At 49.2% G+C, this 12,632-nt stretch overlaps 1 protein-coding gene across 1 annotated transcript in view; it reads right to left on the reverse strand.

Annotated features, from left to right (window-relative positions):
- Positions 1 to 12,632, reverse strand: part of Adamts13 (ADAM metallopeptidase with thrombospondin type 1 motif 13) — a 36,720-nt gene that overhangs the window by 6,052 nt on the left and 18,036 nt on the right. Inside the window, 7 exon segments of the mRNA XM_042680883.1 lie at positions 3,487 to 3,601; positions 4,144 to 4,270; positions 5,364 to 5,549; positions 6,074 to 6,203; positions 6,291 to 6,426; positions 6,864 to 7,045; positions 12,404 to 12,484. Of these exon segments, the coding sequence (XP_042536817.1) occupies positions 3,487 to 3,601; positions 4,144 to 4,270; positions 5,364 to 5,549; positions 6,074 to 6,203; positions 6,291 to 6,426; positions 6,864 to 7,045; positions 12,404 to 12,484 (957 nt within the window).

Genomic DNA, 12,632 nt, shown 5'->3' on the forward strand with positions numbered 1-12,632 from the left:
GAGGAGCAAAAGTTCAAGGCCAGCCTGGGCTAGCTTCAGAGAAAAAAAACCCGTCAAAACAATATAAACAAAAGCTGGTAGCTGGGCCCTCCTGGCTCACACCTATAATTCTATCTACTCAGGAAGCTAAGATCTGAGAATTGCTGTTCCAAGCTAGCCAGGGTAGGACAGAGGGAGAGACTCTTTTTTTTTTTGAGGGGGGGGGGTCTGGTCATGGGGCCTGAACTCTGGGCCTAGGCGCTGTCCCTCAGCTCTTCAGCTCAAGGCTAGCACTCTACCACTTGAGCCACAGCGCCACTTCTGGCTTTTTTTTGTTTATGTGGTGCTGAGGAATCGAACCCAGGGCCTCATGCATGCAAGGCAAGCGCTCTACCACTGAGCCACCTTCCCAGCCCCGGAGAGACTCTTATCTCTAATAAACTACTCAAAGATGCTAGAAGTGGTGCAGATGCTCAAGTGATAGAGCACTAGCCTTGAGCAAAAAAAAAACCTCAGAGACAGCGCCCAGGCCCAGAGTTCAAGCCCCACAGCCAAAAAATAAAATACCTAGTCACAGTGTCATGCCTGTAATCCTAGCTACTCAGGAGGCTGAGCTGGGAGAGTCACTGTTCAAAGCCAGCCAAGACAGATAAAACTTTGAGACTTATCTCCAATTAACTAACAAAAGAACAGAACTAGAGACATGGCTAAAGTGGCAGAGCATCATCTAGGAACAAGAACAAAACGCCAAGCAACAGTTCAAGGCCCTGGTTCAAGCCCCAGTACTGGCACAAAATAATAAACAATAACAACAACAAACTGACCCTGTGAAAGCACAGTTCCACACCCAAAGACTCAAGGAAACAGTTCCACACTTGTATGCAGCCCAGCTGAAATTAGGACGCAAGCCAGTGTCTGTCCATGCAGAACAGATAAACAGCGTGATCTCCACCTGCAGTGGGCCACTTTACAGCCTTAGAAAGAAGATTGTGACACCAGCCATGACACGGACCGGCCTGGAGGTCAGTGGGATAGCCAGTCCCACAGGGCAGATCCTAGAGGACCCATGTCTAAGAGGTCCCTAGAGGAGTCCCATCCATACAGACAGAAGGTGGAGTGTGGGCTGCTGGCGTGGGGTGGGGCTTAGGGTTTAATGGAGATGGACACACAGTGCCAGGGGAGGTGGGGGAGACGGGGAGGAGGGAGGAAGACAGGGGGAAGGAATCTCTGCACAACACTGTGAATGTGCTTAGTGCCAGTGAATGGAACACTTAAAGTTAAAATGATAACTTTTTATCATATGTGTATTGTACCACAATTAAAAACTGGAAAAATGAAAGAACACTTTAAGTCTTAAAACTGTCTCTCCGAGCCAAATGGTCATGCTTTCTCTGATATGCAGCAGTTAAATCTAAATGATTCTAGATACTCACATACAGTGAGACCAAAAGATTCTTTCTTAGGAGAGAATCACAAAGGCACAATACCCAAGTGTCTCTTTAAATGTATATAAAATAATATACAGGGGCTGGGAAGGTGGCTCAGTGGTAGAATGCTTGCCTTGCATGCATGAGGCTCTGGGTTCCATTCCTCAGCACCACTTAAGCAGGAAAAAAAAACCGGAAGTGGCGCTGTGGCTCAAGTGGTAAAGCACTAGCCTTGAGCTGAAGAGCTGAGGGACAGCGCCCAGATCCAGAGTTCAGGTCCACGACTGGACCCAAAAAAAATAATAATAATAAAAATAAAAAATAATACATACTGTAGCCGGGCGCTGGTGGCTCACGCCTGTAATCCTAGCTACTCAGGAGGCTGAGATCTGAGGATCGCGGTTCAAAGCGAGCCCGGGCAAGAGAGACCATGAGACTCCTATGTCCAATAAACCACCAGAAAACCGGAAGTGGCCCTGTAGCTCAAGTGGTAGAGCGCTCTCCTTGAGCTGAAGAGCTGAGGGACAGCGCCCAGGCCCAGAGTTCAAGCCCCACGACCGACAAAAAAAAAAAAAAAAATACATACTGAAACAAACTCAAACATGAGAACAAAGGGCTTTTTTTTTAAATTGTTTTTCCTTTTGCTGATGATTCTGAGTTCTTCACTTATATATAATATATTCATGTGCATATCTGGGGGGGTGGGGGAGGGCACAGAATCCGGTGAAAAAGTGCAGCAGTGGAGTGCACTGGACACTGATAAAAGTGGACTACAAGCCGGGGGCCGGGGGCTCACGCCTGTCATCCTAGCTACTCAGGAGGCTGAGATCTGAGGATCCCGGTTCAAAGCCAGCCTAGGCAGGGAAGTCCATGAAACTCTTATTTTTAATAAACCACCAGAAAACCGGAAGTGGCGCTGTAGCTCATGTGGTAGAGCACTCACCTTGAGCTGAAGAGCTGAGGAACAATGCCTAGGCCCAGAGTTCAAGCCCCATGACCGACCAAAAAATAAATAAATAAATAAAAGAGGACTACACACTTGTAGGTGGAAACGGGAGGGAGAGGATGGGAGAGAATGAGGGAACAGATGACACTGTATGAAAGGAAATGGACTGGCCTGGGAAGGTGGCTCAGTGGTAGAGCACTTGCTTTGCATGCATGAGGCTCTGGGTTCGATTCCTCAGCACCACATAAGCAGATTAAAAAAAAAAAAAGCCAGAGGTGGCACTGTAGCTCAAGTGGTAGAGCGCTAGCCTTGAGCTGAAGAGCTGAGGGACAGCGCCCAGGCCCAGAGTTCAGGCCTATGACTGGACCAAAAAAAAAAAAAAAGGAAACGCACTTATTACCTGATGCATGTAAATGTAACTCCTCTGTATATCACCTCTATAATAACAAAAAAGTCAATTAATTTAAAAACTGTCTCTCTGGGTGCGGACAGGAGGGAAATACTGGGAGAGAGCAAGGAAAGGAGTGACATTGTCCAAAAAGAAATGTGCTCTTGCTTGACCTGACTTAGGTAACTGTAACCCCTTTGCACGACACCCTTGTAATAGCAACACAAATTAAATTAAAATATATACATAAATAAATACATTTTTTAAAACCTGTCTCTCTGCTTTAGTGGTCGGTTTGGATGTTCTTGGGTACCAGTCTTAGCAGGGTTGCTTTCTTTCTTTCCTTGTCTCTCAGCCAATCACTATATTACAAGCAAGCAGCTTTCGGGTCCCTCCCTGTCTCTCAGCCAACCAGTGAACACATTTAGAGCACCTGTCAGTACTGCCCTGTCTCTCAGCCAATCAGTGAATGAACTTAGAGCAGCTGTGGGCTCCCTCCCTGCCTCAACCTATCAGTGAATGCACTTAGAGCAGCTGTGAGGTCAGTCCCTGTCTCAGCCAATCAGTGAATGCACTTAGAGCAGCTGTGAGGCTGGTCCCTCACAGGTCTCTTCACACAGCCTATGTGGATGTGGTTTGTGCTTTCTGCAAGCCACCTGAACTCTCTCGTTAGAGCTGGGTGGAGCACAGGAAGGTACAACAGGTAAGGATGAGTGGTGTTCTGAGGGGTGGCCTGGGGAGCTCACCTCGCCCACAGGAGACAGAGCATGGCCCCACCAGCGGAGTCCACACATGCACAGCCCCTGGCCTGATGCTGCCTGTTGGGAATGGAGCCTCCTCTGCCGGAGATGTGGTGTCCACCTGCGGGGAGAGCTCGATGCGCTGGCTGGCCTGGGATTCCCACTCCACCTGGGCACCCGTTCCCCTCCCCCATGCCCCCATGTTTCAGGAGAGGGAGGAGGCAGGACTCCCTCCTGTCCCGCGCCCTGCCAGTGATGCCTTCTCCACCGGTCCCGCTTTGTCCTTGTGGGTCCTGTACCCATGCAGGCGCTCTCTGTGAGGTGGGGTGGGGCTGAGCTGGGGATGGAGGAGGGGGATCAAGTATGCTTGGCCCCGTGACCCCTAGCCCATGAGTGTTCAGGATTGGCCAGCTCCTGAGTGTGAGGTCACTCGGCGTTGCGCCCTGAGATGCCAGGGTACCTGGCAGCACTTCTGGCATGAATGGTCCCCTCCTCAGCTGGTGCTTCTAACTGGTCTGTCTCTGTCCAGCCTGGACTGACCCTCAGGATGCCCTGTGGGACAGGGCCGTTCCTCTGCTCCGCAGGATGGTGGCAAGGCACGCTCCTTCTCCCAGGGAAGGGCCCAGGTCCCAGCACCCCCCGCCCCCCACGCAGGCCACTCACCTGAGCCCCGCCTGGAGGACAGGCCCTTCCGACACAAGGCTCAGGAGCGGGTGGTGTCTCAGCTGCCTCCAAGCCCCCGGCCCCCTGCGTGCGTGTTGTGCTCTGGCCAGGGCCTGACACTCCTTGCCTGAGGACAGCACAGAGCCACCATCAGTTCCTGCCCCTGCCAGGCAGTGTGGTGCCAGGGTGTGAGGAGCCAGAGCCCACCTTCCTGACACTATGCCCGTGTACCACTGCTGGGAGTCTCAAGGAGTCAGTGGCCATGTGCCATCATAGCTCCCAATCAAGAGTCACGGCTCCAATCTGGAGGAGCAGAGGCGCCTGCAGGCCTGGGCGGAGCACCTGCCTGGAGCACCACAATGCCCAGACCCTGAGTTCAAGCCCTGGGACAGGCAAAAGTAAATAAATAGCCTGAAGTGGAGCTGTGGATCAAGTGGTAGAGCACTAGCCTTAAACACAAAAGCTTAGGGACCTCAACCAGGCCCTGAATTCAAGCCCCAGGACAAAAAAAAAAAAAAAAATCCAAGACAAAAACAAAAACAAGGGCTGGGAAGGTGGCTCAGTGGTAGAGCGCTTGCTTTGCATGCCTGAGGCCCTGGGTTCGATTCCTCAGCACCACATAAGCAAAAAGAAAAAAGCCGGAAGTGGTGCTGTGGCTCAAGTGGTAGAGCGCTAGCCTTGAGCTGAAGAGCTGAGGGACAGCGCCCAGGCCCAGAGTTCAGGCCCCACGACCGGACCCAAAAAAAAACAAAAAAAAAAAACAACCAGGCTTAGCAGCTCATACAGAGATCCAAGCTACTTGGGTAAGTAAGAGGTAAAATGATTACAGCTTGAGGCTACCCTGGACAAAAAAAGCAAAACAAAAAAACCCCAAAAAACCCATGCTGTGGCTCAAGTGGCACAGCATCGGCCTAGAATTTGAAAAGCCCTGAACTAAAAAAAAAAAAAAAAAGGTAAATAAGTTTAGATCTGAAGGGGATAAGACACAGGGGATAAAGCACCTACTGTACAGTTAGTGTCACCGTGGTCACAGCTGTTCTGCGCACAGCCTCTCGCTCCTCTTCAGAGCAGAGGATGAGGATTTAGAAAGCAGGAGCCAGGGTCTCTTGGGCAGTGAGTGAGTCTGAAGCTGGCACCTGTAAGCTCCGGGTCCTCAGGGTGGGGCTAGCCAGAGGCCTTGGCACAGGGCAGGACCTGCCGAGAAGCTCACCCACACTCGCCTGGCTGGGCAGGGCTGGTGGTTGCAGGTTTCCACCTCGGGCACTGGCTTGTGGGCCACTGCTCGGCACTGGGCAGGAGGCAGCGTCCTCAGGAGGCCACCCTGGGCCTCCACACAGTGCAGCAGCCGCTCCCGCAGGCCTCCCCCACAGGAAGCGCTACACGGACCAAAGTCTCCTGCTGCCCAGCTGAGGAGGAGAGGAGAGGAGAGGAGAGCGTCAGGCCCGGGTCAGGTCTCGAGGCTGGTTCTGGGAGACAGAGTGGGAGGCAGGCAAATCTGTCCAGACTTCTCAGGGCCAACCTTGAAGAACTTGCCCTTCCACACGCCAGAGCCTGGAGACAGGGGCCAATCTTGCCAGCAGTCGGCCACCTAGTCCTGTGCCTGGCAAGGTGTCCTCGTCTCTAACACTGTGCTGTGACCACCTGCACCTGCCCGGTGCAGCAGAGGCCACGGGCTTCCCACCAGGCCCCGAGACACCTTACCTCCATCCCATGGGGGCCACCCACCATCGCCAGCAGTGACACCTGAGCTCCAGAGGCCTCAGGTGGCCTAGACAAGGTGTCAAGGGGTCAAACCCAGCTGTCACTGCTACCCTGTATGTCCCCAGCCTCAGTATTGCAGAGTGAGGCCAGTGCTGGAGTCTCCCTCACACCAATAGAGCGCGGGCACAGATGCGACCGGGCCCGCCCAGCTGCCCAGCTCAGCACTTACTATGGGGGGCAGGGCGGGAAAACACAGGGCTCTGTCCACGCCGGCGGCTGTGGGCTCCCCTGGCACTGGGCAGTGTCCACCCACTCATTCTGGGCTTGGTCCAGGCATCTGTAGTTTACCCAGAGCTGCCCTGGAGAGCAGGGCAAGGGCTTAGCCGCCTTGGTGGTGGGGGGGGGCGCCAAGCGGGGCTGCAGCCGAGCCTTGCCCTGGGCCTCACCTGCCCCACAGCTCACCGAGCAGGGCCCACGCACGGCAGCCCACACGCGGGCTCCCTGCTGCTTGGGCTGGAAGTAGGTGAAGATGATGTCTGGTTGGGTGAGGGGTCCATACTCCTCCCCATATTGCCTGTAAACCTGCAGACACACAGAGGAGAGCTCAGCCCCAGCCCAGCGGGCTCCCTGGGGTCACAGCCCTCTGCCCTGGGACACCCTTGCTGGACACCATAGCCCCAGGCTCCTGGGACAGACAGCACAGCACACAGGACTGAGCCTCCAGGAGCTGTGGATGGGTTGGAGCAGGGCATGATGGGAGCATGGAGCAGGGGCCCCAGCTTCACAGGGAGGGGGAGGCTGGCAGTAGCCAGGCAAGGCAGGAGCGGTGGTTGGGGGAGAGGCCAACCTAGCATGTGCTTCCAGAGGGAGAGCTGAAGTCCACACAAACACTGTGAAGATCCTGGGGACCTTATGGCTGCCCAGCGGCCTGACACTCGAGAGCCTGGACCTCCACCGTTGGCCACCCCGCCCACCTAGGGGCCTGGACCTCCACCGCAGCCACCCGCCCGCCTGGGGACCTGGATCTCCATGTCTTCCTGGACAGGTCCCCAGATGTGGATCTCCTCAAGGCGAGGCAGCCGGTCCTTAGTGAGGGTCACTCTGTACTCCACACGGCTGTCCTCCAGGAGGGATGGGTAGGTGGTGCTGGGGGACATGCTAGCCTTCCCAGCCACGACATAGTGCCCTTGGATCCTCACGGCTGTGGGAAGAAGGCCATCAGCACTGTGCAGCAGTTCACCCGGCTGGCACCACCCCTCACAGAGGAGGCCCTGGGCTGGGGAAGGGTGCAGGATAAAATCCTCACAGCCAGGTCTCCCTCCTGCCTCAGACTGATGGTCTCTAACATGAGAGACCCCTCTCTGTGTACATACACCTCTGGCCGACATCCCACCTACGAAGCTTCAATACACAGACTCGAGGACTCAGCGCCAGCACTCCCTCTCTGGGTTCAATGGTCAAGAGTACAAACCCTCTCTGAGTTCAATGGTCAAGAGTACAAATGGACTTAATCGGTATCTACAGAGTTTTCCACCCAACTCACAAGCTTCTCAGCAGCCCAGAGAACATTTTCCAAGATGGATCATATCATAGGACACACCAGAACCTAAGCAAATACAAGAGGATTAAGATAATTCCTTGCATGCTATCTGACCACAGTAGAATTGAACTAGTTCTCAACAACAAAACATATTGCAGAAAACACTAAACACATGGAGACCAAATAACACACCACTGAATAACACATGGGTTACTAAAGCTCCTACACTTCAGTGAAAAAACGTATCACAGTGGAACCTCTGGGACATAGCAAAAGCAGTGCTGAGAGGAAAATTTATAGCTCTAAGTGCACACATAGAGAAAATAGAAATAGCTCAATAGCCTCATGATGCAACCAAAACTGCCAGAAAAACAAGAACAAAACAATCCCAAACTACTAGAGGGACAAAGATAGCAAAGATTAGGGCAGAAATTAATGAAACAGAGACTTTAAAAACTGTACATAAAGCCCAGCACCAGTGGCTCAAACCTGTAATCCTAGCTATTCAGGAGGCTGAGATCTAAGGATCACAGTTCAAAGCCAGCCTGGGCAGGAAAGGCCTTGAGACTCTTGTCTCCAATAAACCACTCAGAAAACCAGAAATGGTGCTGCGGCTCAAGAGGTAGAGCACTAGCCTTGTGCTGAAATGCTGAGGGACAGTGCCCAGGCCCAGAGTTCAAGCCCCACAACCGACAAGAAAAAAAAAAAAAAACTGTACATAAAATCAACAAAAATCGGTTCTTTGAAAAAAAATCAATAAAATTGACAGATCTCTACTGAGATGGACAAAGAGACAATATTCAACCAATAAAATTAGAGATTCCACAGGAAACATTACAAGAAACACCCAAGAAACCCAAGCAATTATAAAGAACTTTCAAAACCTATGGTCAAATAAGAAGGAAAACCTAGCAGAAATGGACAAATCTCTAGAGACATACAAACTGCCAGCTGAACCAAGAAAATATAAACCAGTTAAACAGGCCAATAACATGCAATGAGATTGAGGAAGTAATCAGAAGTCTTCCAACAAAGAAAAGCCCAGGCCCAGATGGATTCACTGCTGAATTCTATAAGACAGTTAATGATGAACTAACACCAATACTCCTCAAAGTTTTCCATGAAATAGAAACAGAGGAAGCAATTCCAAACTCATTCTTTGAAGCCAATGTCATCTTCATCCCAAAACCAGGTAAAGATCCAACAAAAAAAGAAAACAATAGACCAATTTCTCTGATGAACACAAAGCTCCTCAATAAAATACTAGCCAAGAGAATCCAGAAACTAAAAAAAAAAAATCATACATTATGACCAAGTAGGCTTCATCCCACAGATGCAAGACTGGTTTAACACACATAAATAAATAAGTGTAGTTCACTATATCAACAGAACCAAAGTCAAGAACCACATGATCCTCTCAACAGTGGCAGAAAAAATGTTCAACAAAATACAACATCCATTCATGTTAAAAGCTTTGGAAAATGGAAGTGGCGCTGTGGCTCAAGTGGTAGAGCGCTAGCCTTGAGCTGCAGAGCTGAGGGACAGCGCCCAGGCCCAGAGTTCAGACCCCATGACCGGCAAAAACAAAACAAAAAACAAAAAGCTTTGGAAAAGCTAGGAATAAAAGGAACATTCCTTAAAGTAATGGAAGGCTATATATGATGGACTAATAGCCAATGTCATACAGAATGGTAAAAACTAAAACCATTTCACCTAAAATCAGAATCAAGGCAATATAGTTCTGGAATTCCTAGCCAGAGCAATAAAGCAAGACAAGGACATAAAAGGGATTCACATAAGGAATGAAGTCAAACTATCCCTATTTTCAGACAATATGATCTTATACCTAAAGAGACTAAAAGACTCCACCCCCAAGCTCCTAGAGCTGATCAGTCATTTTGGCAAACTTAACCCCCCAAAATCAGTAGCCTTTTGGTATGTCAACCATGTATAAGCAGAAAGGAAAATCATGAAAACAACTCCATTTGCAATGGCCTCAAAAACAAAAATACCTAGAAATAAACCTAACTAAAGACATAAAAGATCTTTATAGTTAAAAACTATAAAAATCTGAAGAATTAAATCGAAGAGGCCACCAGAAAATGGGTACAGTCAATATTGTGAATATGGCCATCCTACCAAAAATGATATACAAATTCAATGCAATACTCATCAAAATCCCAATGACATTCTTTACCATGATAGACAAAATAACCCAAAAATTCATATGGAACAACAAATATTCAAAGCAATTCCAGGTAAAAAAATAATAATAATGCAGGCAGTATCACAATACCAGACCTCAAGCTCTATTACAGAGCTATAATAACAAAAACAGCTTGGTATTGGCACAAAAATAGACCTGAAGATCAATAAACCAGATTAGAAGACCCAGAAATAAAACCATACACTTACAGTTATCTGATATTTGATTAGGGAGCTAAAGACATACTGTGGGAAAAAACAGCCTCTTCAATAGTTGGTGTTGGGAAAACTGTGCATTCATATGCAGAAAACTAAAAGTGGATCCATGTGTCACCATGCACTAATATCAATTCAAAGTAGATCAAAGACTTCAACATCAGGCCCAAAACTGTGAAATGACTGCAGGAGAGAGTAGGAGAAACATTAGAAGTTATAAGTGTAGAAGAAACTTTTTTTTTTTTTTGGGTCAGTCATGGGGACTGAACTCTGGGCCTGGGCACTGTCCCTCAGCTCTTCAGCTCAATGCTAGTGCCCTACCACCTGAGCCACAGAGCCACTTCTGGGTTTTTCTGCTTATATGGTTCTAAGGAATCGAACCCAGGGCCTCATGCATGAGAGGCAAGCACTCTACCACTGAGCCACCTTCCCAGTCCCTAGAAGAAACTTCTTGAAGAGTCCCAGGGGCACAACAGATAGGAGATTTGATCAGCGGACCATCAAAATAAAAAGATTCTGTACAGCTAAGGACATAGTTACTAAACTAGAAAGACAGCCAACAGACTGGGAGAAGATCTTTACCAGCAATATACCAGAGAAAGACCTAAAATCCAATATATACAAGGAGCTCAAGAAACTAACCTCTCCCAAACCAAATAAACCAATCAGGAAATGGGCAAGGGAGCTAAGGAGAGACTTCTCAGAAGAGGTAAGAACAGTAAAGAAATGCTTGTAAAGGAAATGCAAATCAAAACCACCCTGAGATTCCATCTCACCCCAGTTAGATTGGCCAACATTTTGAAGTTGAACAATAGCAAATGCTGGTGGGAATATAAACTAGTACAACCACTCTGGAAAGCAGTCTGGAGGTTCCTCAAAAACGAAAATTCCCTGTGACCAGCCATACCACTCCTGGGCATCTACCCTGACCATCACGAGCCAGGCTATGATAAAGACACCTGCACATCCATGCTCACTGCCACACTACTCACAATAGCCAAGCCATGGAAACAGCCCAGATACCCCACAATAGAGGAGAGGATCCCCAAAATGGGGTACCTGTACACAATGGAATTTTACACAGCCATTCGAAAGAAATAATGTCATTTGCAGGGAAATGGATGGAACTAGAACAAATCATGTTAAGTGAGGTAAGCCAAGATCAGAGAGACCAACTGCACAGGTTCTCCCTGATGTGCAGAAGTTATATCCAAAATGCACTGGGATAGGACAAAGTATACCAGATTCTAGATATGCACATACAGTGACACCAAAAGAAGAGAGTTTTAGGAGAGAAACAAAAAGGTGCAATGTCTACATGCCTTTTCATATGTATATAAAATTATATATATATATATATATATATATATATAAACAAACTCCAAGATATGGAAACAAAAGACCTCTCTTCTTGTGATTGTTTTCTTTATGTATGGTATATTCAAGTGTATCTCTTCAGGAAGACACAGAACTTGAGGGAAAAAGGATGAAAAAAATGTAGCTGTGGAGCTCACTGGACACCTATGAAAGTAGCAGGAAGGAGGGACTGGGAAAGAGTGAGGGGAGAGGAGACACTGTATGAAAGGAAATGTATTCACTACCTGACTCATGTAATTGCAGACCCTCTGTGCATCACCTTTATAATTACAATAAAGAAAATTATTTTTTTAAAAAAAAGGTCAAGAGTAAGTGCCCTTGAGAAATAAAGACCCATCAAGGAATGGCATAGTACAGAAGCCTGGCCTTCCCCAAGAGAGGTCCAGCCTCTGTGCAGGCCTTCTGAGGAGAAGCAGAGGTCTCATGTGGGGGCGTATCTCTATCCAGGGTAGGGAAGGGCCTCCCCAGAGCTGAGGGGGTCTGGCAACACTAGCAGGCCCAATGTCTGGACTGGCTATGCCAGAAAGACAGCAACTGGATGTGAGGTAGGGCTTTGGATCACCTGGAGTGGTGCTATCCAGGTGAGCCACCAGGCACTCAATCTTTATCTGCAAAAGAAAATTAAAACTAGGCTTGCCAGTGGCTTCCTGCCTATAATCCTAGCTGCTCAGGAGACTAAGATCAGAGGATTACAGTTTGAAGCCAGCCCTGGCAGGAAAGTCCTTGAAACTCTTATCTCCAATTAAATCACAGAAAAGGCCATAAGTGGTGCAGTGGCTCAAGTAGTAGAGTGGTAGCCTTGAGCAAAAGAAGCTCAGGGGCAGCACCCAGGCTCAGAGTTCAAGCCTGGATCCTCAGATCTCAGCCTCCTGAGTAGCCAGGACCACAGAAGTGAGCCACCAGCACCCTGCTCCAATAAGAACTGTGATCCCTGGTCTAGGGCCTCCTCAGTTGACCCATCACCCAAGTATGTCATGTCTGGATGGTAGAAGGCTCCACAGTCCTGGCACAGGGAACCTTCACGCTAACACTCTGCCCAGGTTCAGTCCCAGGTCTCTTTCAACCTTGACCCTCCACCTGTCCCTCTCTTCATTTCCTCCCTCCCCAGGTTAAGCACACTTGGAATACGGCAGTGGGGTAGTTAGGAGGTGTCACAGGTGAAGGCATGTTGGGGACTAAGATGTGTGGCTAAGTGCAGGAGGGGTTTCCAGGCACACTCACCCAAGTGCGCGAAGAGAGGTCTGCGGTTGACGACGTGCACCCCAGTGATGCCGGGAGTGACCATCAGGAACGTGACGTACTCTAGGGAGAGGCAGAATGGCCGTGAGCCAGGTGGGCCTGGCGGCCACCTACACAGCAGTCACAGGGAGCTGGACAGAGAGGAGCAGACAATGTCGAGGGTTGCTCCCGGCCACATGAGGAGCCACAGGCTGAAAGACCACCTGCCAGG

The sequence above is a fragment of the Dipodomys spectabilis genome, unplaced genomic scaffold (assembly GCF_019054845.1).
Source record: "Dipodomys spectabilis isolate Male_0828 unplaced genomic scaffold, ASM1905484v1 ptg000067l, whole genome shotgun sequence".
Lineage (NCBI taxonomy): Eukaryota > Metazoa > Chordata > Mammalia > Rodentia > Heteromyidae > Dipodomys > Dipodomys spectabilis.